Below are 27,426 nucleotides of genomic sequence, written 5' to 3'. Positions count from 1 at the left end.
TAGGTGTGAGGGAGGAGTGTCTTTCCTAACTAAATGGACAATTTATTGTCCAATCATATAGAGAAAGAATTACAAATCCATAGTTTATATATGAAACCTTAGGAACAGATTTTTTTTGCATCAAAATTGTTCACTTTTAAGAAACAAATGCAGTTTCTGTACTTTCTAATGACCTCAGCAGAGCCTGGGGCACAGCTCCATTATTAAGCACTTGCTCTGTAGGGATAATTGAACTTTCAGTTGCATGGGGGAACTCTAGTTTTAAAAGTGTTTCAGTTTTCCTTTGTGATTTAGACATCATGGATCTGTGATACTGGAAAGGTTGTTATTGGAATGGAAGACAGCAACTCTAGATTTTTCTGTATTTTTTTTCTCTTGATACTAACTTTCTGAAAAAGACAGATTGCTAGTTGTTTCAGATAGATAGGCAAAGTGCAGTATGAGCAGAGCAAAATATCTCATGCCTAAATCATTAATCTGGTCCAGCATCCAGTTACTTTCAAATTCCCTTTTGTGAATCCCTAACCCTGCAGTAATTTCCCGGCCTCATGTCTCAGGTGATTTCAGGATTTTCCTATGTTGAGGAACAATCATACAAAGTATTAAAGTCCCCTAATTATATCATTTTTGTACATTAATGATTCATAAGATGGTGAGTCTCAGGACCAGACTTGGGATAACCAGATGAACTCTTTCTTCATAATGATTCTTCTTCCATTACCATACTTGGAGAACTCCTTTTGACTAGATTAAACTGGGCAGTGGTTTCTTTCATAATATCATCACTTACCTTCATAATATACTTTAAACCCATGAGCGCTAACTGCAAAATCACTGGTCAAACGCAGTGAGAACACAGATTTGGTACTTGTCACTGGTGGTGGCAGATGGAATCCTGTTAACCTACAAACAAAAAGGGAAAAAGTCAATTTACCTAATGGAGTTTAAGGAGGACGAAAAGTTATGTTCTCAAATGTTCAAGCTTTGTGTAAGTGTATACCTATATGTCAATGACTTGTTGATTAGAAGCCATCCAGCAAAGGGAATTACTGCAAGTATGTGTATATACATGTTTATGCACATGTGTATGCATTGTTTATCATATCTATCACATGCATAACAATATCAAAATATTAATGACTAATAATAGCACTAGCTTATTGTAACTAGTTGAGTTGTACTAAGGCACTAGCATTTTATCCATAATTTTTTTTTTTTAATTTTGAGGAAAAAGTCAATGAAATGAAAAAAGTGAATGTTGTCTTAGGTGTACTGTGGAAATGTTTTGGATTTTGTTGATCCCTAAAAATGTTTTAGGGTCTTCAGAGATTCAAGGGCTGTTGTTGAAGTTTGCTGCCATAGATGAATCTACTGAATAAGTATACTGTCATCCATGGTGTTGTTTGTAGCACTTGGGTTGTTCATAAGTGTTCCAATGTGTATTCATAAGTATACTTGTAAAAGTGCAGTAGTGTCTCTAAGAACATAAGCACATAAAACTTCAGATTTTCCTCATCTTGTTACATAAACTACATCCTACAAGGGACATAATAAAACTGTTTTGTAAATTCCTTTATGATTTCCTCTTTGGCCCATGGTTAGAAGTCTATCTCTTAAATTATAATAGCTCTAGGTATATTTTGTTACACATTCTTGTCTCATTTGTGTTATGATCAGATAACATTTTCTGTATAAATTGAATCCTTTAAAATTCATTGAGATTGGCTTTGTGGGTTAGATACTTTCTATTTTACTAAAGAGCTGACTTTCTTATAAATAATAAGTATATTATTTTCCTATTCCTAATGCAAACTCTCAAAAATATGAACAACACCCATCAGTACTTCACAGTACTGGGAGGAGCATAACTCTTCTGCTTCTCTGCTTAGTGGCTCACAAGGCTGAAACTGACATGAGTGCTGAGCTGGATGAGCTTTCTAAAACTTCTAGGCTCTATCCGCTTCCATTTCAAAGTATGTAAATCTGTCCCTGGAATTGAGTTCCATGTAATTGTTTGAGTAATGTTCCTATTAACTTGGTGGCTCTTGAGATGGGTTCTGGAGATTGCCTGCAGTTTGTAGAAATTAACTGCATTTGTTTATTGCTTTATAGTTCTCTTTCTCCATTTCTAGAGCCTGCAATGTCAGCCTAAGTCTTTCACATTCTTCATGTCTCTCTGGTCTTGCTTTCTGCTTCATCCCTATGCTATTGCTTCTGCCTCTGCTGCCTCCAACTAGAAAGCACTCTGCTTTTATGTGCTCAGGTAATTTTTAAACTTTCTAATTCTGAATAGTTTTAAATTTTAAAAAGTTAAATTTTATTTCAGAGTAGCTTTAAATTTATAAAAAGAAATTGTTAAGTAGTACAAAGAGTTGCAATACTTCCTACACACATTTATTCCCAAAGAGATAATTCAGATCTCTCTCTGTCTTAACATCTACCCCTCATCTATCTTCGTGTAAAATCCCTTGTAAATGTCGTAACATTTACAAGCCCTGTGTGAACCATTATTCTGTCTACCATAATGAGTATTGAGCACTGGCTAGGCACAGTATTCAATATATCTTTTAGATTAATTTGTTAATTATGTTCAAGTAGTCTCTAAGATGACTAAGTTTTTTTAATCTGAGCTGCTTACTGAAAATTAAATGTCCAAGTCTCTCAGTTAATTTGGAATTTTGTATTTTCCTTTGAACTTATACCCATATAAAATATATATTAGAGATATATTATTATGTACCCATAATTTTTAATTAGGATATTTCCTGCTGAGCTGAACATTATATCTTTATATATATATATATAGATATATCACTATTTTTTATAATGACTTCACTTAAAACTTGAACTTATCTGATAGTAATAGATCTATAATTTTCATTTTTAGAATAAGACAAGGATATATTTTACCTTCAACTTTTTGATATCCTAACAACCAGAATATAATTAGGTTATATTTTATTTATATACATAAATATTAAAATAATATTGTAATCTGATCTTATATTTATTTATAGATGTCAAATAAACTATAACATTCAAGCAAAAGATTACATAAATAAAAATGTATAGACTATTGAATTATCAAAAATTAAACATGTTTTGGTCAAGAAATAAAACTTTTCCAGCAACATTGAAGGCCTGTGTTTGCTCCTTCCCATTCATTTCTATCCTACTCCTTCCCCAAGAAAACCGTTACCCCAGCTACCATGAAAACTAATCAGTTTTGGATATTTTAAAGCTCGAAGTACATTAAATCATGTGCTAACATCCTCTGACATCATTGACCCAATATTGTATTAGTGCTATTATATCAGTAATCTAAAACTTAATGTTCATCAATGTGTAGAATTCTGCTTTATTTATACACCTCAATTTACATATGCATTCTGCTATTGACAAATATTTTTCCAGTGAGGTCTTTTATATATAATGCTAATCGTAACATTTGTATTTGTATTGGGAATAAAGCTAGAAATGGAATTGAAAGATCATAGGGTAAATCATAAGTTGTTAAATAGTTTTTTTAGGTATTTTACAATTTTACTTCTTTGTACTTTAATTTTGTAAGCTGTTTATTTCAGAATAGTTTTAGATTTAGACAAGAAAAATTATAAAGTAGCACAAAGAGTTCCAATATACGCTGCACCAATGGCTGCTATTTATCAACTGCCAATTTCACTACTTAATACAAATATTAAAAATTAAATTTCCCATTTTAAATGTTCAGAATATTTTTTTACAAAAGAGCAAGGAATATGGTCAGGGAAAATTGATAATTTTATTTCAATACAGAAAAATATCTGGAAATCTATATTATAACCACTCTATTTTTTAAGATTTATTTATTTATGTATTTGAAAGGCCATAGCAGAGAACTGGATTAGAAGTGGAGCAGTTGGCCGGTGCTGCGGCTCACTAGGCTAATCCTCCGCCTGCAGCACCGGCTCCCCGGGTTCTAGTCCTGGTTGGGTGCCAGGTACTAGTCCCGGTTGCTCCTCTTCCAGTCCAGCTCTCTGCTGTGGCCCAGGAAGGCAGTGAAGAATGGTTCAAGTGCTTGGGCCCTGCACCCACATGGGAGACCAGGAGGAAGCACCTGGCTCCTGGCTTCGGATCGGTGCAGCACGCTGGCTGTAGCGGCCATCTGGGGGGTGAACCAACAGAAGGAAGACCTTTCTCTCTCTGTCTCACTCTGCCTGTCAAAAAAAAAAAAGTGGAGTAGCTGGGACTTGAACCGGCACCCATATGGGATGCCAGCACTGCAGGTAGTGGGTTTATCTGCTACGCCACAGTACCATTGATCATAATGATAGGTCTAAGAGTCAAAGAGATCACATAAACAAGACTAGAGTCTGCTAATACTATCTGATAGAATTAAGAAGGAGAGAACGATCCAACATGGGAAGTGGGATACACAGCAGACTCATAGAATGTCAGATGCCTTAAACAGCACTCTGGCCTCAGAATCAGTCCTTAAGGCATTCAGATCTGGCTGAAGAGCCCATGAGAGGATTTTAGGCATGGAAAGCCAAGACACTCTGGCAAGGAAAAAAAAAAAAAAAAAAGGACCTAAATGAAAGATCTCTGTGAGTGAGATCCCAGTGGAAAGAACAGGTCATCAAAGAAGGAGGTACCTTTCTCTGAAGGAAGGACAGAACTTCCACTTTGACTATGACCTTGTCTAAATATGATCAGAGTCGGTAAACTCAAAAGGCTTCCATAGCCTTGGAACTCATGACAAGAGCCTAGGGTGATTACTGATGCCATTAAACAAGAGTGTCAATTTGTTAAGTCAACAACAGGAGTCACTGTGCACTTACTCCTCATGTAGGATCTCTGTCCTTAATGTGCTGTACATTGTGATTTAATGCTATTACTAATACTCAAACAGTATTTTACACTTTGTGTTTCTGTGTGGGTGCAAACTGTTGAAATCTTTACTTAATTTATACTAAATTAATCTTCTGTATATAAAGAGAATTGAAAATGAATCTTGATGTGAATGGAAGGGGAAGGGAGCAGGAGAGGGGAGGGTTGCAGGTGGGAGGGAAGTTATGGGAGGGGGAAAGCCATTGTAATCCATAAGCTGTACTTTGGAAATTTATATTTATTAAATAAAAGTTAAAAAAAAAAGAAAGGCAAAGAGAGATCTTCCATCTACTAGTTCACACTCCAAGAATCGGGGCTGGATGACCTGAAGCAGGAGCTTCTTCGGGTCTCCCATGTGGGTGCAGAGGCCCATTGACTTGGGCCATCTTCCACCATCTTCCCAGGCACATTAGCAGCAAGCTAGTTTGGAAGTGGAGAAGCTGGATTCCAACCATCGTCCATATGGGATGTCAGCACTACAGGCTATGGCGTAACATACTGCGCCACAGCACCGGCCCCTGTAACAACACTGTTAAGGTGTTATGTGATGAATGGGGATCTTCAAAGTTGCCCATTGTTCTATCCCTGAATTTTTGAATATGTTTTCTTACATGGTGAAAAGATCTTTGCAGGTGTAATTAAGTTAAAATATAGGTAGATTACCCTATATTGTCTGGATGATGTCTAAGTCATCACAAGGGCCTTATAAGAAAGAGCCAAGAAGGGGGTCAGCGCTGTGGCCCAGCAGGTTGAAGCCCTGGTCTGAAGCGCCAGCATCCATATGGGCGCCAGTTCTAGTCCCGGCTGCTCCACGTCCAATCCAGCTCTCTGCTATGGCCTAGGAAAGCAGTAGAAGATGGCCCAAATCCTCGGGCCCCTGCACCCGTGTGGGAGCCCCGGAAGAAGCTCCTAACTCCTAGCTTTGGATGGGCACAGCTCCAGCCGTTATGGCCATCTGGGGAGTGGACCAGCAAATGGAAGAGCTCCTTCTCTGTCTCTACCTCTCTCTGTAACTCTTTCAAATAAATAAAATAAATCTTAAAAAAAAAAAAGAGGTAAGAGGATCAGAGAGAAAGGTGTATTAAAGGAAGCAGAAGACAGATGATGCAACTGCTGGCTTTTAAGTGAGAAAAGGGTACAGGCCAGAGAATGGGAGGCAGCCTCTACCAGGTTGGGGAATGTGTTTGCTGCCAAGGTTATTTGGATACTTATAACATCACTTGAGGCCCTTACAAAATTATCAGCTTAAAAAATTAGCCTGCTATATTTATTGAATTTTGAGTCCCACCTGAGTTTGCCTTGGCAAGGCCAGACTAAGTGATTTTGAGGTCCTTATATGGCCATGGGCTGGACTTTTCCCACCCCTGCTACAGGCTAGAGAAGGTAACGAACTGACTTTTTCAGGAACTCCAGAAGAATATATTTCTTCTGACACCTTGATTTTAGCCCACCTAAACCTATTTTGGAATTTGGTTCTCCAGGCAGCAAGATACGAATATTCCATATTTGTCATTAAAGTTATACTGATTTGTTGTAGTAACATCAATAGGAAACAATATGGAACTGTTTTGGGGGGTTTTAGAATATAAGTGTTACAAAAATGTCTCTTTAAGGGCAGGTGTTTGGCCAAAAAGTTAGAATGCTGGTTGGGAGGCCCATGTTTCACATCAAGAGTGCCAGGATTGGACTCCTGGCCTGGCTTCTGATTCCAGTTTCCTGCTAGTGTGGACTCTGGGAGCCAATGGTGATGGCAAAAGTACATGGGTCCTTGCCACTGACATGAACATCCTGGGTTAAGCTCCTGGCTTTCACCCCTCAGTCTCTGAGGGCATTTGAGAGGTGGACTATCAGATGAGATCTCTCTCTCTCTCTTGCCCTTTCAAATAAAGAATTACATTTTAAAGTGTATAAGTAAATATTGATTTAGTCTGCAATGGAAAATAAATGTCTCATAGAATCTATTGACCATGTAAGGCACCAAAACTGGTGGGTGCGATGGCAGCAATCTGGTGTCAGGAGCTGGAAATTGAACCCAAGTACTTTAATGAGGTACAAGAGCAACATAAATGCTAAACAAAATGCGTACTCCCAGAAAGCACTTCTGATTCATATTTGTTTCTACACAATTCCTATATAAGTTTCCTGAGAAGCATATAGAACAGATAAAAACACAATTTTAGCCACAACGTAACTTTAAGTAGTTGAGGCTAGTAAAGAGTAGATCATAATTATGAAGCAATTGAGTTAAAGTTCAGGAAGACAATGAGAAAGCATTATTTGATTGCATTTGTTGATAATTTCATAGCAAAAACCACCAGTTGTTAGCAAAGCTGTTCCTCTATTAGGGAAACCAAAAAGAAAATAGTAAACAAATATGTCAGGCAATGTCCTAGAATCATGCAATATAATTCCTTTCAGAAATCAACAAACAACAAATGCTGGCAAGGATGTGGGGAAAAAAGGTACCCTGGTCCACTGTTGGTGGGAATGTAAACAGGTACAGCCACTGAGGAAGACAGTATGGAGAAAACAGAAACCTGAATATAGGCCTACCATATGATCCAGCCATCCCACTCTGGGAATTTACCCAAACCAAAAGAAATCCATGTTCACTGAAGCACAATTCACAATAGGTAAGATATGGAATCAACTAAGATGTCCATCAATTGTTGATTGGATAAAGAAATTTGGGTAGATATACACTATGGAGTACTTCTCAGCTGTAAAAAAAAAAAAAAATCCTGTCTTTTGCAACAAAATGGATGCAATTGGATACCATTATACTTAGTGAAATAAGCCAGTCCCATAAAGACAGATATATGTTTTCCATGATCTGGGATAACTAATGGAGTACCTGAAATGTAATATATTGGAGTGAAATAGACATTTTGAGATTCCATGATTGTTTACAGCCCTTGTTTCTTCCATTGAGGAACAGTGTGTTTTTTTCACTTCATACTATTTATTGAACTCTTTTACTTAGTGTATGATTAACTATATGATCATTAAATAAACTGAAAATAGATCTTTGTAAAAATAGAGTGAGAATGTGAGAGAGGAGGAGGAATTGTGGGAGCATGGGAAGGAGGGAGGGTGGGGGGAAAGTATTACTATGTTCCTAAATGTGTATATATGAAATATGAAACTTGCATAACTTAAATAAAAGTAAAATTTAAAAAAAGTTAAATGTGAGAAATTGCCAAAATATAGTGAAAGATAATAATTTTGCTAAATAGTGACTTTGTGACATTGAAGCAATAACCATTTTCTCTCATCATTAATTTTACCTTTAAAACTGCATATAATTATCCAACACTGTGACCTGTTGGGTTAAGCTGCTGCTTATGACGCCAGCATCCCATATTGGAGAACTGACTTGAATCCCAGCTGCTCCACTTCCACTCCAGCTCCTTGCTCATGTACCTGGGAAGGTAGCATGTGATGGCCCAAAAATGTGGATCCCTGCCACCCAAGTTGGAGACCCAGATAGATCTTGGGGCTCCTAGTTTAGGTGTGAACCATTCCCAGTAATTGCAGCCATTTTGGGAGTGAACCACTCTATCTTTCAAATAAATAATTTTAAAAACAATGTATATAAGCTTAAAGAGTAATCATTCCATTTTACATAGTATGGTTTCACAATATTTTTGCACATTTCAGTGTTGTTTTGTGAATGTATTGTTATGCACCTTGACTAGTCTATGGCTATTGCTTCAGAATAGTCTCTCAACTGACACAGTGGTACACACAGTCAGATTATTTACTTTTTAATTTTCTATTAGTGTTTAATATGTTTCCTATTACCCTTTTTTCCTATTCCCACATATTATGTCTTAGCAGTTTGTTTTACTAACAGAAACTCATCAGAGGCTGTTTGTTATATGATTTAAAAATCACACACCTGGAAGATATGATCCTATCACTTCTCATGCTTCCTTTTGCTAGAAAAACATTCTTGAATGCTTTCCTCTTACAAACATTCAGAAATAGTAGTAATGTTTAATACTGTAATGACTAAGTAGTTACTGGGAGAGTTCAATCATTAACATAACTTTAGTAATTTTTAGTAATTAATACAAAATTGATAAAAATTAAAATTGCAAGAAAGCCAGTTAAAATATTAATGCATATACTTTTATACTTTTTAAATAATTGGTTTGTCATTTAAGAATTTATTTTCTAGTTAATGAGAATTAATTTTCCATTTTATAGCTTTATGTGATAGAAGACGTTAAACATCAGAGTTAGCGAATACAAGACATACCTGTCTCTTTATCTAAACATATTTACTTTTTTAAAAGATCACTTACTTGAAAGGCAGAATTACAGAGAGAAAAGGAGAGACAGAAATCTCCCATCCACCAGATCAGAAATAGAGCAGCCAGTAGGGCTCATATGAGATGCTTGCATTGCAGACATGCCATCTTTTTAACTTACGTAAGATGTTATTTCAGGAGCATTGAGAATCAACATAATCAAACGGCTTTTTACATATATACATTTCAATGTAATTGTCCATCAGCTGATTATAATTTTTAAAACTTTCTTTAGTTAAAAATGAATGCAAGAGTTTTCCTTTTAAATTAAAAGGTAATAGGTTACTTGTTGCTTATAATGACGTGGGGGAAAATAGACATGAAAGTGGGAAGATAGAGTGAGCTAGGGAAGGAGGGGTGGGGGATAAGATTAGGGAGTTAGAGGTTAAGGTAAACAGAAAGAGAGGGATTTTAAACTGGAAGTACTAGAGTGGTAGGGTGGGCCATTAATCTAGTGCTTAAGACACTTGTATCTCAAATCAGAGATACCTTTGCGCAGTTCTAGCCATTACAGGCACTTAGGGAGTGAATTAGCAGTTAGGAGTGTTCTCTCTCTCTCTCTCTCTCTTTTCCTCTTTCTCTTTCTCTTTCTCAAATAAATATTCTTAAATTAAAGTGAATTTTGTTAAGTAATGTTAAGTAAGATAATATATGTGGAATGGCCTGAGGTATTTTCTAAAACCTAAGAAATAGTCACTAAACACTATCATTTTGTTATGACTCAAAATCCATTGACCTTTCCTCTTCACTCTATGGCTTGCTACTGCTAAAATAAATTGTATTATAACACCAGCATTCTCACAGTGACTTCTCATTACTCACAGTAAGATTTTTGATGTGAATTATCTCACAATTTTACTTTGGTTCGACATCATAAAAACGATCCAAGGATACACAGGGAATTCTCTGCTAAAACAAACTATTAACCTATTTAATCTCAAAATGAACAGTAAAACCGCAAGTACAAGCTGATATTTAAAGTAATGACTGTTCTGTGAGAATAAATCATGCATCCCCTATTGATATTGGGTACCTGAAGCACAGCACAATAATTCATGGTTATGTCAAAGTGTCAGTAGCAGTGATATTAAAGGCAGAAATGGCTAGGGCAATATTTGAAAAATTATATCATTTGTTGAGAGTAAATGAGCTGGAGCTTCTATGAAATATGAAACTACAGAAAAAAACATCATGTGTGAGAAAGGCAAATTCATCATGTTAGGAGCATGTGCTGAGTATAGATGGACAGATGCATGTGATTAGGGCCTGGGGTAGACATGGTATATGATACAAGTATAGATATAAAGGTAGGCAGTCAGCACACAGTTTCACTCTTTTCTGTTCTCTCCACCATATTGAAGGTTCTGCAAATCTTGGAACACTTGCAACAACACATGCCCAGCATTGTCTGTTATTATGTTTTTCATCTTTGACAAGAGACTTTTCCAGAAAACACATCAGTAGTACTTGAGGGATCTTTCTAAAAAACTGTATAATGATCCACAAAAGATAAACAAATATGCCCTAGTCTTACAATTCCCTTCCAAGAAATGGGTAAATTATACTTTTATCAAAAGTGCAGCGATTTTCATTTCTTATTGCATATGAAAACCACAAATACAAGATGATGCTGTACATATGGATGTATAGTCTCAAAAGGAAGAAAAAGAGAAGTGATTCTGAATGTTTTTCTCATAAAGAAATAATACTTTGAGATAGATAAAGTGAACTCTATTGGACACTATGCAATGTATACATATGTTTAAATATCACAGGGTAATCTATAAATATATGCATTTGTTTGGTGTCATTTTTTAATTGAAGAGAGAAGCTCAGAAACTAAATAAGAAGTCATTGATAAAACAGGTGTTGATCCAGAATAGTAGAGGATTTTTTTTGAAAAACAAAAGGTTTTATTTTTTCTCAAAACATAACAGTAATTTAAATATTACTTTCTTTATTCCCATTGTATAACTTGCAATACATTTTTTTTCCTATACCTTGAGGTCTAGTTTTCATACTCATTTATAAACTGGATCACTTTAAGGGATTTTATCTTTTGACCTTTTTAAAAACTAAGTTTAATTATGTTTTTTATATTCTGTATGATTTTTATACATTTTTATTAGCAAGCAGTAATTGTACATGTTTGTGGATACAGTGGTCAAGTGTGGTATTTAAGGACCTTTATGCTGTGTGTGTTCAATAGTTAGCATTTCCATCTCTTTACCATCTTTCTTTTTCTATTTTCTTATTTTTTTAAGAGACTGCTTACTTTTCTAGGCTTCAAAAAATGAATACTAGATCACTTTAAACTATGGTCACCCACTATTGTGGAACTCTATAATATATTCTAACTCTTTTTATATCCACTATCCAACTGTCCTCTCTCTTCCTTACCTTTCACCATTTCTAACATTGATGAATTACTATTCTGAATTCAGATCAACCTTGTTGTTTTTTAGATTCCACATGATTTACAACATGTGGTATGTGTCTTTCTGTGCCTGGTTTGTTTAATTTAATATAATATCATCCAGTTTCATCCATATTGCTGCAGATAAGAGGATTTCATTCTTCTTTATGGTAGAATAATATTCAATTGTGTATATTTCCACATTTTATTTATCCATTTTTTGCTTAATACCCACCTAGATTCATTCCAATTCTGGGCTGTTGTGAATAGCACTCAACAAATATAGAAGTCACTGTATCTAGTTGATGGGATATTATTTTTGAGATATATTGCTCCAGAATTGGAATATTTGGATCATATAATAGATCTATTTTCCATTATTTAAAGACTTCCATACTGTTATTCTGAATGGCTATATTAATTTACATACAATGTGCAACAAATCACTTTGCTCTGCATCTTCATGAATATTTCTTATCTTTTTTTTTGAATTATCATTATTCTGGGACTGAGGTGATGTATTATTGTGGTTTGTATTTGCACTTCTCTGATGACTAATGATGAGAACTTTAAAAAAAATTATTTATTTATTTATTTATTTTTTGACAGGCAGAGTGGGCAGTGATAGAGAGAGACAGAGAGAAAGGTCTTCCATTGCCGTTGGTTCACCCTCCAATGGCCACCACGGTTGGCGCGCTGTGGCCGGCGCACCGCGCAGATCCGATGGCAGGAGCCAGGTGCTTCTCCTGGTCTCCCATGGGGTGCAGGGTCCAAGGACCTGGGCCATCCTCCACTGCACTCCTTGGCCACTGCAGAGAGCTGGCCTGGAAGAGGGGCAACCAGGACAGAATCCGGCGCCCCGACCGGGACTAGAACCCGGTGTGCCGGCGCCGCAAGGCAGAGGATTAGCCTAGTGAGCTGCGGCGCCGGCCAAAAAAAAATAATTTATTTATTTGAAAGGCAAAGTTACAGAGAGAGGCAGAGGAAAAGGGAGAGACAGAGAGCTTCCATCTGCTGGTTCACTCAAAAAACACTCACTCAGCCAACAATAGGCCAGGTTTAAGTCAGGATCCAGGATCTTCATCTGGGTCTCCCACATGGCTGTTGGAACCCAAGCACTAAGACCATTCTCCACTGCTTTCTCAGGTGTATAAGCAGGGAGCTAGATAAGAAGTGGAGCAGCTGTAACTCAAACTGGCAGCCATATGGGATGCCCATACTACAGGCAGAGGTTTAACCCACTGTGCCACAGCTCCAGCCACAAGACCTTTTTTTTTTTTTAAAGATTTAATTATTTATTTGAAAGGCATAATTACAGAGAACAAGCGATGGAGAGAGACAGAGAGAGAGAGAGATAGGTCTCCCATCGGTTGGTTCATTCCAAAAGTGGCCAAAAAGGCCAGAGCTAAGCCAGGTGGAAGCCAGGATCCAGGAGCTTCATGCAGGTCTCCCAAACACTTGAGTCATCCTTTGTTTCTTTTCTCAGGCCATTAGCAGGGAACTGGATCAGAAGTGGAGCAGCTGAATCATCAACCAGTGCCCATTTGGAATGCCTGTGTCCCAGGAGGCAGCTTTACTCTCTCTGCCAAAATGCCAGACCCGATGAGAAAGTTGTTGGCCAGTTTTGTTGGCCAGTTTTACTTCTCAGACTATTATGTATTCAGTTCATTTGCCCATTTTAATGGGATTATTTTTATTGCATTTTTTCTTTTTTTTTTTAAATTGTTTAATTTTTTTAAAACTTTTATTTAATGAATATAAATTTCCAGTGTACGGCTTATGGATTACAATGGCTTCCCCCTCCCATAACTTCCCTCCCATCCGCAACCCTCCCCTCTCCCGCTCCCTCTCCCCTTCCATTCACTTCAAGATTCATTTTCAATTCTCTTTATATACAGAAGATCAATTTAGTATAAAGATTTCAACAGTTTGCACCCACATATAAACACAAAGTGAAACATACTGTTTGAGTACTAGTTATAGCATTAAATCACAATGTACAGCACATTAAGGACAGAGATCCCACATGAGGAGCAAGTGCACAGTGGCTCCTGTTGTTGACCCAACAAATTGACACTCTAGTTTATGGCGCCAGTAACCACCCTAGGCTGTCGTCATGAGTTGCCAAGGCTATGGAAGCCTTTTGAGTTTACCGACTCTGATCATATTTAGACAAGGTCATAAAAGACAGAGTGAGGATAGTAACCAATGATCCTAAGAGTGGCATTTACCAGGTCTGAACAATTATACAGCATTAAGTGGGGAAGAGGACCATCAGTACACACAGGTTGAGAGTAGAGCCATTGGTGGTAGAGTAGAGGTTATGATTACAAAGGAATGAGGCCCAAGTACACTAGACAGGGTCTAGAACAAAGGACAGAGTCATTACTAGAGGAGCTAAGAAAGGTGCTATCTAAGCTACAATGAAGTTTTCTGATTTAGAGGCAAATAGAACCTGACAAAAGGGGCTTGATAATAATCTGTTGGGCTTTAGGCCTTGTGAGTTAAGAGGCCCAGACCTATCTATCTCTTCACATGGGGTACATCCTAAGGGAGGTGTGAACCTCCTAGGGGAAGGCATTCTGTTGACTTTCATTACTTGGCTGGGAGGAGAGCTGGCCAGGAAAAGGCAGGTGACATCTCTAACAAGAAATTTACAGTTCTGCCTGCAATGTTGCTGACCCTACTTGGTCACCCCTCAGCTGCAGTGGTCACTTTGGAAGTTGGGCTGAGTGAAGGGCTTTTCAGCTTAGAGTCAATAAGATCTGTGGCTCTGACCTGGGCATCCTTCCAAAAACATGATTCTTAAAATTTATAGAAGGCATTGGACCTTCTGGTAAATGTTTTCTTAAGTTGTTATCTAATGGTTGAAACTGTTTGCTAAGTATTCATGTGATATTGCTATTGTCAGCAAGCGATCTAGGACTTGCTCCTTCATTTCTCTATTCTAAGCCCAACTTGGTCTTTCATTTCTCTATTCTCCTCAAGGTAGGAAACTAATTCTATTATAAAGGAATCTGTAGGATGCACAATTTAATCTTTAGACCTTATAAAAGAGATGGCTAACATTTTTCTGTAATAGCACAGCCAAAATAAGAGCTTAAATAATAATCTCATAGCTAGATTCACTTCGCCATCAGCGAAGTAAACAGTAAGTAGAAAAAACCTCCCTTTCAGACCAAAGGGAAAGAAAGTTTTAAAGTGAGAATATAATTTTCCTCATGGGCATTGTCTACCTTAGAAAAACTACTACAGAACATGCCTGTGACTATAGACTTGTAGTTCAGGCCACCAAAGATTAAAGATGGGACTTGGGAACTCCCTTGACTTGCATCCTCTGGTCTGCTTTAACACAAACCAGGAGGAAAAGAAAGCTAGGCATCAGAAGCAATGGGTGGCAGGCCTATTAATGGCTGATCTGTACAGTGATCTGCCCTCAAGGAGACCCAACAGGCCAGTCCACTGCAGTGGCTTTCAATGTGGTAAGCCTGGGCTTCAGCAGAAGTCAGCTTGTGAAGAGCCCTGGCAGCTCTGCCAGCCAAATTGGATCACTGGAAATGCACCTGCCCTGGAGTCGAAGTCTTTTCTTTTTAAAGATTTTATTTATTTATTTGAAAGGCAAAGTTACAGAGAGGGAGAGGCAGAGAAAGAGAGAGCGAGAGCGAGAGAAGGAGGTGTCTTCCATCTGGTGGTTCACTCACCAGATAGCCACAGTGGCCAGAGCTAGACTGGAAGCTTCTTCTGGGTCTCCCATGTGGGTACAGGGTCCAAGGACTTGGGCCATATGCCCTGCTTTCCCAGGCCATAGCAGAAAGCCAGACCAGAAGTGGAGCAGCTAGGACTCAAACCGTCACACATATGGGATGCCTCTACTGCAGGCAGTGGCTTTACCAGCAATGCCACAATGCTGGGCCCCCTTAGTCTTTCTCTTTTTTTTATTAAAAATTTTATTTAATTTTTTGAGAGGCAGAGTTACAGACAGTGAGAGAGAGAGAGAGAGAGAGAGAGACAGAGAGAAAGGTCTTCCTTCCATTGGTTCACTCCCCAGATGGCCGAAACGGCCAGGGGTGTGCCAATTCAAAGCCAGGAGCCAGGTGCTTCTTGCAGTCTGGAAGAGGGGCAGCCAGGACTAGAACCTGGCACCCATTTGGGATGCCAGCGCCACAGGCAGAGGATTAACCTAGTGAGCCATGGCGCAGGCCCCCCCTTAGTCTTTCTAATCAATCTATTTTGACTCCTATTGGTTACCTTCACCTGGATATCCACACCTTTCTCAAGATTGCGGGAATTTTAGCTATTATTTCATTGAATATATTTTCTCTGTATTTTACATTTTTTTCATCTGCAGGGGGACCAAAATTCAAATATTTGTTATTTGACAAAGAGGCTGTCTTCATTCCTTTTTCTTTCTGTAGCTAGTAAATTTCATAATACTTGTCTTCAGGTTCAGATATTCGTTTTTCAGATTATTCTATTGTTCATATTTTAACTATAATTCTTGTTTGGCTTTTGAATTTATAGCATACAAGATTTCTTTTTTTTGCAATTGTTTTCTCTCTGCTGAATTTTTTTATTTTTCATACATTTTACCCAGTTTTGTTAAATCTGTCTATATTGTTACCTCACTGAGGGTCCTTATAATTCTTTTGAATCCTTTGTGAGGTATTTCATCAATCTGCTTTTCTTTGGTGCATATTGTCAGGGAGGTATTGAGTTCCTTTGAAGGTTCCATGTTCATCATTTTTTTTAGTCATATATTTAAATGGCAGAGACAGAGAGGAAGAGGGCAAGACAGAACACAATCTCACTCTGATTAACTCCCTAAATGCCCACAATGGCTGGCTGAAGCCCAGAGCCAGGACCTCAATCCAGGTCTTCCACATTGGTGGCAGCAACTCTACCTGTTGAGTCATGACCTGATACCTCCCACAGTGCACATTTGCTGGAATCCGGAATTGAGAGCAGAGCTATGATTCAATCCCAGATACTCTGACATTAGATGCAGTGTCCCAAATGGTGTCTTTTCTGCCAGACCAAATGTGCCTTCATTTTTATCCTTTTTGTCTTCCTACATTAAAATTGATGCATCTGGTGAACCACTTGTCTCTATCATTTTTAAAGGTGGTTTTCATGGTAAATGGCTTTTTCTTAAAAATGTGCCTCAGAGCAATTGGTATACTACATTGACTTTGGTTCTAGTTGGGGACAATAGTGCAGCCTCTCTATAGTTTATTGAATTTAACCAATGGCTTTAGGTGCAATGCGTGCAGTGGCATGGTCTGAATCCTTCTGATTCTGAAAGCTAAGTTAGGGAAGTGATATTCTAATGGTGGGTGTGATACACAGCAGTGGTATACCCAATCTGTGCTCATTCCAGCAATATGAGTGGTGGCACTAGAAATGCACAATGGATTTTTCCTTATCCGACGCAGTAAAGAGTGTGGTGCATGTGTGTTTGGTCAAGCAGAGGTATGGACTGTGAATGGACTGAGAAGGGTATGTGGCCTGTAGCATAGCATGCATGCTCTTGATCCAGCATATCTTAGGCTGACATCAGGATGTCTAGGGCTGCACAGAAAGTATGATGTGGGATGGAAGCCCTTAGGAAATAACAGCCGGGAGGACAATGTATCAATGAATGTGTGCCCTAGGACCCAGTGTCAGTTCAGGCCAACTGCAGGCAGGCTGTGGCTGTGATTGTGAGGAACATGTGATGTGGAATACAAGCCTTAGAGCAGCATGGCTATGGGAATGTGAAGTTAGAATAAACACCATCAAGTCCAGAAGCATCATATTGTAGAGATCTGCTGACACTACAGTTGCTGGCTTCTGCAGTGATGTGCCCCAGAGTGACTCTCTCCTTCATCTTTTCGCTGTTATGGGGAGTCCACCTGCTTAGGAAATGGTAGTCATGTTTGTCCACAGTGCTTTATTCCACTCACTGTGCTGCTGTATCTCTTCACCTTGACCTACAGGGTTCTTGGCTCTCCTTTGCTATATTACTGTGCTACTTACCTGGAAATACAGCAGTTTATTTGTTTATCTTGTTTCTTATTAATACTTTCTTTTATTTATTTGAAAGGCAGTGTTAGAGAGAAAGAGAGGGAGAGAGGGAGAGAGGGAGAGAGGGAGAGAGGGAGAGAGATTCTTCTATCCACTGGTTTACTCCCAAAATGCTGCAACAGCCAGGGCTGGACCTGACCAAAGCCAGGACCCAGGAGCTTCATCCATATCTCCCACATGGGTGCCAGGGCCCAAGCACTTGGGCTATCTACTGCTGCTTTATGTGTTAGCAGGGAGCTGAATTAGAAGTGAAGCAACCAGGAATCAAGCTGGTACCATACGGGATGCATGCATTACAGGCGGCATCACACTACAGTGTAGCTCCTTTCTTGTTCTTTTTTGTGGAGGAGGAGGCAAGCACTGGACTCCTCTATTTGGCAATCTCGCTGGTCCTATTAGATTTTGTCACTGAAGGTACTTCCATAGTTTTGGAATTTGAATAAAAGCATAAACCATTAAACCATTTATACCTAGGCCAATAATATATAACTTCAGCAGGTGTCAGAAGTAAGCTTTTGCCATTGGTTCATGAAAATTCTTGTTTAAACCCACCATTTTTGTTCTGCAAATGACCTCATAATTGGTGAGACTTCCGCCCCCCACAGTTTATGTAAATTCCTGATTTCCTGAAAGTTGGTGAAGTCTCCTCCTGACATCCATACCAAAGTCTTAAATTCAGAATTTTATTATTAAATGATTTCTAGCTTGATAATTTCAGTTTTTCTTTTTTGTAAGTCTGAATTCAGAGAGATGCATATAGAATATAAAATCATCATACCATGGAGAAAATTGTGTTTTTTTTTTTTTTTTGCTTTCAAAGATACAGCTTGACAATATCCTTCAATTACTGAACCTAAAGCCATCATTTTGTCATAAAACATTTTTTCTATGACTTTGGAGTTTGAATATCAGGATTAGCATTGTATCCAGGACAGATGCAAATATGTACATAATTTTCTTCAAAAACAGTCTTTCAATTAGCTTCCTTTCTGCTACAAATATATAGAAACCACTTTTCTTTCTTCCTTCCTTTGTCTATTTTTTCAGTAATCTTTAAGGTTATATGTAATTAATACCAAAGGCAGTTTGAATTACTGAGAAAACTTGAAATACAGGGAAGTTGTATTGGCATTTCCTCAATATCAGACATTTGCATTTATTTCACAATTTGCCCACACCTTGTACATATACCTGCAAATATGAATGAATCCACACACACACACACACACACATGTCCACACAAACATATCATGCACACACACACACACACATATATAAAGGTTTGAGATGTCTAAAATTCCATTCACACTGATGACTATGAGCTTGTATTCTAGTGTATTAAAAACATATATTCTTCTGCTTATTAGAAACTGCTATAGTACTCATCATGCTATCCTAATAAACTAGGGGTAGAGTTAATGAGGTTAATACTGGGAATTATCCCACAGTTATGATACTTGAATGGGTTAATACTCATCAGAATTTAGTATATATAGTGCTCTCCACATGTTGAACATTGGTTTTATCATAATTATTTTATAACACACATACCCAGGGTTCATCCACTTAGCAAAAACACTTTGAGTGATAACTCTGGGGCAAGATTTTATAGGGAAGAATCTAAGCACTGATGTTTACTACGGTGTGACATTGGAGATTACCTCTTTCCCTTTTGTATACTTACTGACAAAATATAGATGAAAATTGCACCCATCCCTTATGTCCATGACACAACTCAGAACAATGGATGGTATTTAGTAAGTACTACATAAATATTTGCTATTTCTGCTTTCCACTTCTGAGAAAGATAATACATCTGAATTAGAAAGTTATTTTAGGGGCATGGTAGGTTAAGCCACCGCCAGCAACACCAACATTCCATATGCCAGCCAAATGGATTTCCAGCTGCTCCACTTTTAAAGCAGTAGAGGATGGCCCAAGTGCTTGAGCCCTTGTACCCACATGGAAGACTCCGAAGAAGATCCTGGCTCCTGGCTTTGACAACAGCTGTGGCTGTTGTGATCTTTTGATCATTTTAATTTTTTTAACTCAGAAAGGGAGAGAGAAAGAGAGACAGAGAGACAGTGATCTCACAACGTGTGGATCCTCACTCCCCAAATGATCAAAACAGCTGGGGCTGTGCCAGGCTGAAGATAGGAACAAGGAATTCAATTTAGGTCTCCCATGTGGATTACAGAGACCCAACCATTTGAGCCATCGCTTGCTCTCTCCCAGAATATACATTAAGCAGAAAGTTGGAATTTGGTACAGAGCTGGCACCTAGCCACTCAGACAGCAGATATAAATGTTCCAGCTTGGCGTGTTAAGTTGTACCAAATACCTGTCCTATACGGACAATTTTAAATGTACCTTCTTATGTAGATTTTATTATATTTCCTGATGAGTTTTTATGTTCAGAAAGGAAGAGACAACAAATAGAAAACAAAAAGCATGGTTCTACAAATGCATTCTTTACATTCTTCTATATTGATAATTCTTTGATCCATTTATCTGATCCAAAGCAATAAGAATTTAAATAAAAATGTTATGACTCCTTCTATTTCTCAGGAAGGTATTATTGATACTGAATCCCTTATATTTAGTAAAATATCAAATTTATGCACCATATATTATTTATCTGTGAACTTTAATATACATATAAGCCCCTTAGTGAATGCAGAAAATAGATTAAATTCCAAACTTTATATGTATAAATCTATTTTCTGCAATCATTAAGGGGCTTGCATATTTAATATATGTAATCACATAAATACACTATGTAAATTTATGATCTATTTTCTTCAATGATGAAGACAAATTATAATCTAACATAGAACAATTATAAATAGGTTTTGAGAATCTGTGCCTCTCAGTCTTATGGACTTGGATAAATAACAATGAATTAAGAAGAGATATTGTATCTCCAAAAATGCAAACTGTATTATAATTGGAGATTTGGAATAAAAATTTATAATGGTAATAATTAAAAGATGTTTCAATAAAGTCACTATGGAGTTTGTGTATTTGATTTGTTTTCAACTAGGGAATCACATAGCATCTCAAAAACTTTTGGTCTAATTCTTTTAGGTTAAATAAAATTACGAATCATTGAAATAAATAATAGGGAAATACTAATATGAAAATACTATGACATAAAATGTACATGCTTCCACTTATCTACCTAAATAATTAGTGAATTTGGACATGATTTATGAACTAATTTAGTGATTTCAATTGATAATTATCTTTACTGTAGTGTACAGAAGCCATTCAGCCAATTAATGTGGTTTAAATTATCATAGATGAGGTCCAAACATATTAAATTGGATAACATTAAATTAAATAATATATAATTATGAACTATTTGTTCTATATAAGGTATTAAAAATTATCCTTTTATCAAGATAAAATAATTGTAAATGTTTCCAACAAAAACATTGATGATAAGCAAGTTCAATATATATTATTAAATATAATTATAGAGTAGTATAAATAATCTATTTGTTTTTGAAATAATGTCTTCAGGTATTTTGCTGTTTCATTTTTCAATGTCTACGTTTTCTTGTGTAATGCTTATTAACTGGGAAATGCCAATATAATGATGTTTTAATGAGCTCTAATAAATATGCACTATGTATATTATTTGTTATAAAATTTCACAAGAGCCTCAGGAGATTACTGATGTCATAAATAAGAGTGTCAGTGGTTAAATCAACAGCGGGAGTCGCTGTGCACCTGCCCCCCATGTAGGACCTCTGCCCTTAGTGTATTGTACTATGAGGATTAACGGTGAAATTACTACTCAAACAGTGCTCTATACTTTGTGTGTCTTTGTGGGTGCAGTCTGTTGAAATCTTTACTTAGTATATACTAAGTTGATCTTCTGTATATAAAGATAATTGAAAATGAATCATGATGAAGAATGGGATGGGAGAGGGAGTGGGAGATGGGATGGTTGTGGGTGGAAGGGAGATCATGGGGGGAAAGCTGCTATAATTCAAAAGTTACACTTTGAAAATTTATATTTATTAAATAAAAGTTGAAAAGAAAAAAGAAGAAAAAAATTTCATGTAATATATGTGTTTATTGCCATTTTATGTAAGCTACTATAATGGTGTTAAAATTGGAGTATTTAGAAAAAATTAGCTCAGAGTATGAGGGTGCTTCAAAAAATTAGTGGACAAATGGAATTTAAAATTAAGTTTATTTTGATGCAAAAATATTTCAATGGCCAAACATAATGTTTTCATATACATACTTTCTGTTAACTTTTTGAAGACTCCTCATATGGTAAAACATTTTTGCACTTACAGTAAGAACTCATTGGGAGAATTAATTGTAAATATTAATTTTAATTCTGCATTCAAGAAGAGCATTTAAGAATATGTTCCCTTAAAAAGTTAATGAAATTCCCACGTCAGAAGGAAAGTAAGGTAATAAAGGATCCTATGTGAAACAAATAAAAACACACTTAATACTTCCCAAAAGGCCAATGGATATTCACATATCTGTAATTTATTTTCTTTTAAAAAATACATTATTTGAAAAACAGAGTGACAGACATCTTCCATCTATTGGTTCATTTCCCAAATGTCAGCAACAGTAATGCTGGGGTCAGGCATAAGACAGGAACCAAGGAAATCAATCTGGGTCTACCCCATGCATGTCAGGAGCCCAACTATTGGAGTCATTCCTTGCAGCCTCCCAGGATGCATATTAGCTTCAGTGGGGAATGGAGCCAGGACTTGAAACCAGGCATCCTATAGGAGTTGGAAACATCGCAAATGATGTCTTAACTACTATGACAATTGCCTGTCCTTATAGTTTATTTTCTAATTTGAGGTTCCCTTGAGAACACCTTAACAAAAACACTGGAAAAATAGACAAACAAAAAAAAAATGAGAAATGCCTGGGACCTGAGATGTTTACTTACCTGGTAATAACCCCCTATTGTATCAGGCACTATAAGGTATAACAAAGAAATGGAAATCTGCATCTGTATCCAAAGTGGCATGCAATTGTCTACAAAGAATATGTCAAGGGAATATATTTTGCTTGAATATGAATGTGTATTGTAATGTGAAAAATCTCAAGTAAACACAAATGCCAATAGACAAATGTCAAAGAGTATGTCTTGATGAAAATAATAGAGTGCTTATTTACATTCACACTTTCAAGTCAAAGAATAATAGCATGATTTTTTAAAGAAAATATCTAGTAGGTTAGGCAATAGCATTTCTTCACTGTATTGTGTAACTCTTAATGTGTCCTAGCAATTGACTTACTAATGCTTATGTTAAATTTTTAAATATTTTTAACTTATAACTATCATTTCTCTTTTTTGTGATTACCCATATAATGGAATTGGATGCGATTTTTTTTTTTTTCTTTTTTTTGGACAGGCAGAGTTAGACAGTGAGAGAGAGACAGAGAGAAAGATCTTCCTTCTGTTGGTTCACCCCCCAAATGGCCACTAAGGCCAGCACGCTGTGCCGATCCAAAGCCAGGAGCCAGGTACTTCCTCCGGGTCTCCCATGCAGATGCAGGGCCCGAGCACTTGGGCCATCCTCCACAGCCTTCTCGGGCCACAGCAGAGAGCTGGACTGGAAGAGGAGCAACCAGGACAGAATCCGGCACCCCAAATGGGACTAGAACCCAGAGTACTGGCACCGCAGGCAGAGGATTAGCCTATTGAGCCACGGTGCCGGCTTTGGATGCAATTTTGATAGGTGATCTAGATATTGTAGAAATAGTTTATTCTTGCATAGAGTAAAATGAGGTAAAAAAAAAAAACAATTTTAAAGAATCTGAATTCATAAGCTTTGGATTCCTGAAAGGATATTGACAAGCACAATATGAAATAATGTTAATATATTGGATAATTTATATAGAAATATTGCCATGTTTTTATAAATGATGAGAATCACTTAAGTGTTCAATATAGTAGTTTTTAATCATTAGATGAACAAGTATAAAATATAATAGAAAACAAGCGTATTCATAATCTGTGTATTGCTAGTCATATTTATAAACTAAATACTATGAAGACAAAGCTGTTTAACATAATGTAGAAGATTACAGTAATTATTTTCATTGGCCCTTGGGTGCCAGGAAAATACTAGACTTAATTTTCTTGCTATGCTATTTGTTGCTTTTGCAGAAGTTATGGGATATGCTAGTGAATATGAAAAAATGCAACTTTGAGATATTATGTGAGATGGCATGCCGTTAAATCTAGTGGTTATATTTACAGCAGTCAGACAATATTTAGCTAGTTAAATTGGAGAAAAAATAAGATAAACTAATATAATAGCAGCATAGAAAGAGAAGGAAAAAAGAGAAAGGAAAAGAGAAAGTGATGGAGGAAAAGCAGGGAAAAGGTAGGTGGTTAAAAAAAAAAAAAAAAAGCTGGCTCAATTTCTTAACAGCCCAACCAAATTAAAATAACATCAACACCAACAGCAACAAAAAACCCACCTCTCTGGCAGGCACTGAATTTCTGAGAGCTGTTAAAAGTCCCTGGAAATACTTTATCTGTGTTAGTTTCTAATGATAAATCTCTACAATCATAGAACATCTTCCTTCTAGTTGGGTACTTTCAATGTACAAGTACAGAGATCAAGTTTCCCTATTTATTCTATGAAATGTAATACTGAACCTTATAGCATTTAGATTCTGATAGTTGAAATACTTTTTATCTCCAGAAAAACTCTTACTTGATCTCCTTACCTATATGTTTCCTCAGTCTTTTACATTCCTACTTTGATGTCTAATTAGCATTTTAGACCTGAATTAAGCAATCAGAAATTGAGAAGTAGAGAAAAGTTACTATTCTCCCCATCTCATTTCTCTTTTGCTTTATTCAGCAACTGTAAGTAAAGCGCATAGCCTTGGTGATAACAGCTTTGGGGATGGATGTCCTTCTTTGGTGATTCTATTAGGAATCATGTATTCACCCTCTATAGGGTCATTGTCTGCTGGTGGCCTCCCCTGTGACTCTAATACCTGCTGAGTGCCTCCTTCTTCCACTGTCAAAGCACAATACAGGACACCCTCACTACCATAGCTACCAGTGTGTTCTGTTCTTTGGAAACCCCAAACTCTTGTTTTCTCTAGACATATTTTCTTTTTACAGGAAATGGCATCTGGGTTGCTTCTTCTTCTGCTTTGCCTAGTTTCATCTCATTATATCTTTAATAATATTTCCTGTTTTAAAGTCCTTTTACTTATTTTTCTTTTTTTTTTTTAAGATTTTTTTTTTTTTTTTGACAGGCAGAGTGGACAGTGAGAGAGAGAGACAGAGAGAAAGGTCTTCCTTTTGCCGTTGGTTCACCCTCCAATGGCCGCCGCGGTAGCGCGCTGCGGCCAGCGCACCGCGCTGATCCGATGGCAGGAGCCAGGTGCTTCTCCTGGTCTCCCATGGGGTGCAGGGCCCAAGCACTTGGGCCATCCTCCACTGCACTCCCTGGCCACAGCAGAGAGCTGGCCTGGAAGAGGGGCAACCGGGACAGGATCGGTGCCCCGACCGGGACTAGAACCCGGTGTGCCGGCGCCGCAAGGCGGAGGATTAGCCTAGTGAGCCGCGGCGCCGGCCCTTTTACTTATTTTTCTAGTTATATCTGAAACAGAAATTAAGGAAGGAAGCTATTCATCGATAGAAATGATTTCCTCATTTTTTTCCCCACAAGAGATGTAGGAAGAAGAAAAATATAAGTAATAAAATTTATAAGTACAATATTATTTACACCTTGATTATCATAAAATCAACTCTTTTAGTATTACTTTTTTATTGGTAAAAAAGTATTGCCATATATGATGTGATATCTCCATTGCAACTAAATTTATGGTTACTTTGTCTTCAAATTGTGACTATTTACTGGTGAACTCACTATACTCTCTAAGCCATTAGATACATCTTGTTGCTATAATAAATTAAATATCATATTACATGCACAAGCTTGACTTAATTTGCCTTTAACTAACAAGGACAGTCATTATACTTTAAGATAGAAAGTTAAGTATACTTTCAAAATAAAAAAAAATGTTAAAATTACTTTTGGCTGATTTTATATAAAATCACCAGAAATATTTTAACTAATAAAATATGGTTCAACACTACCAGGTAATAAGTTCCTACTATGATGTTGAATGTATATTGCCTCATTTTGCCCCATAACTTACATGATCATATATGGCATTATTTTTAGTATCGCATTTTGAAAATGAAAATAGAAGATTCCTGACAAGAGAGATTTCTTATTAAAAGCCACGTTATTAGTAAGTGGCTAAATCAGAAATTCAACCATGTTCTTTTTGCTCTTCTGTAAAGACTCTATTCGTTTTTCTAAAATTTTAATAAGTGAACTGTGTTTTCAAATTATTCTGACATTGAAAATTAGTGTGAATTCTTAGAACTAATCCATGCATCTAGCAAATAGAAGATCACCTTGTACTGGGTAGCTTCAGTAAAGTAACAAATTAAATTTAGTGACTGCTGTAAGAGAGAGAGAGAGATAAGAAGTACAGAAAATCCATATTGACATTTATTATAAGAAGTTTGTTGGTGAAAGGAATATGAGGTATAGTGGGATTTGTGTTCACCTTGATAAAAGGACAGTCCTGATTAAAGATATGCAAAAGAAGAAAATGAGGTTTTGAATATTAATATTGTGAGTAACTAGGCATTGATAGAAGCCAAGAGGTTTATATTATCATCACTAATGATTATGCAAAAACTTTTGTTCTGTTCTGTGTTAATGTTTTATACTTATAATCCACAAAACACGGTGAAGAAGGCCTTTTAGTAGTCTCATTTTCAATAAAGTTAAGAGTGGTTAAGTGGTTTCTCACATTCTCCTATTTATTTAGTAGAACAATTGATGTTCAATAGAGATTTTTCTGATACCAAAATACATGTTCTTCCTACTAGCAACACTGTTATCACCAAGATACTAAAAAAAATGAAAAAAAGAGTATAATATAGAATTAAATACTCTACAAAATGTCTGCCTATCAGAGGATATTGACAGAAAAATAATGATGTCCACAAAAATAAAGGTCAAGGAAAAAACTCATATGAAATAAATTTTAAAATGGAAATTGAACAATTTTGTAGATTGGAAGATTATGCGAATAAAAATAGAAGAGTAGAAAACTTAGAAAACTCTCAATTTTCAGGTAAAATATTTTCAGTGATAATTTTTAATGAAGTATGTGACCAAATTCTAGAAGGCATTTCCATGAGAATTATAGAAATGTTCTGAATAGGACAAGTGATGTCCCATGAGTGCAGTACTATCTGACATACAGAATACCAAAAAATCGGTCTCATGTATCTTGAATAGTAAGCACAGGTATATCTGAATCAGAAAACTTGCCAATATTCCAGAGAGTTTTCCCATCATAGCAACCCATTTTCTGCTTTCTACCAAAAACAAAAACTAACAGTTGGATAGGAAAGGCGATGGCATCTAGCTGCATCCTGGTGGACACAATCCAAAAACTAAAAAATTTTAGGGAAGGGACAGAGGTGAGAGGAATATTCATGTCAGTGTTACCTGCTAATAAGTTAAACACAATGTTATTTATACTTTATGCTATGATAAGAAAATCAATATTTGGAAAAAGAAATGGAACATTCTATATTAAATCATGTTACATGTGTAAATTTTCAATTTTCTTAATTAAATTATATTAAATGTATTATATAGTTAATTGGAAAAACTTTTCCAAGTAGCTATTTTTGATCCTAGGAAATCATAC

General features: G+C 36.7%; 1 protein-coding gene across 2 annotated transcripts in view; it reads right to left on the bottom strand.

Annotated features, from left to right (window-relative positions):
• Positions 1 to 27,426, bottom strand: part of CSMD3 (CUB and Sushi multiple domains 3) — a 1,267,615-nt gene that overhangs the window by 1,080,611 nt on the left and 159,578 nt on the right. For both annotated transcript variants that reach the window (XM_062189471.1, XM_062189472.1), the window contains exon 3: positions 791 to 903. In XM_062189471.1, the coding sequence (XP_062045455.1) occupies positions 791 to 903 (113 nt within the window). The remainder of the gene's footprint in view (positions 1 to 790; positions 904 to 27,426) is intronic.

The sequence above is a fragment of the Lepus europaeus genome, chromosome 4, assembly GCF_033115175.1.
Source record: "Lepus europaeus isolate LE1 chromosome 4, mLepTim1.pri, whole genome shotgun sequence".
Lineage (NCBI taxonomy): Eukaryota > Metazoa > Chordata > Mammalia > Lagomorpha > Leporidae > Lepus > Lepus europaeus.
This window is presented reverse-complemented; position numbering and strand designations above follow the sequence as displayed.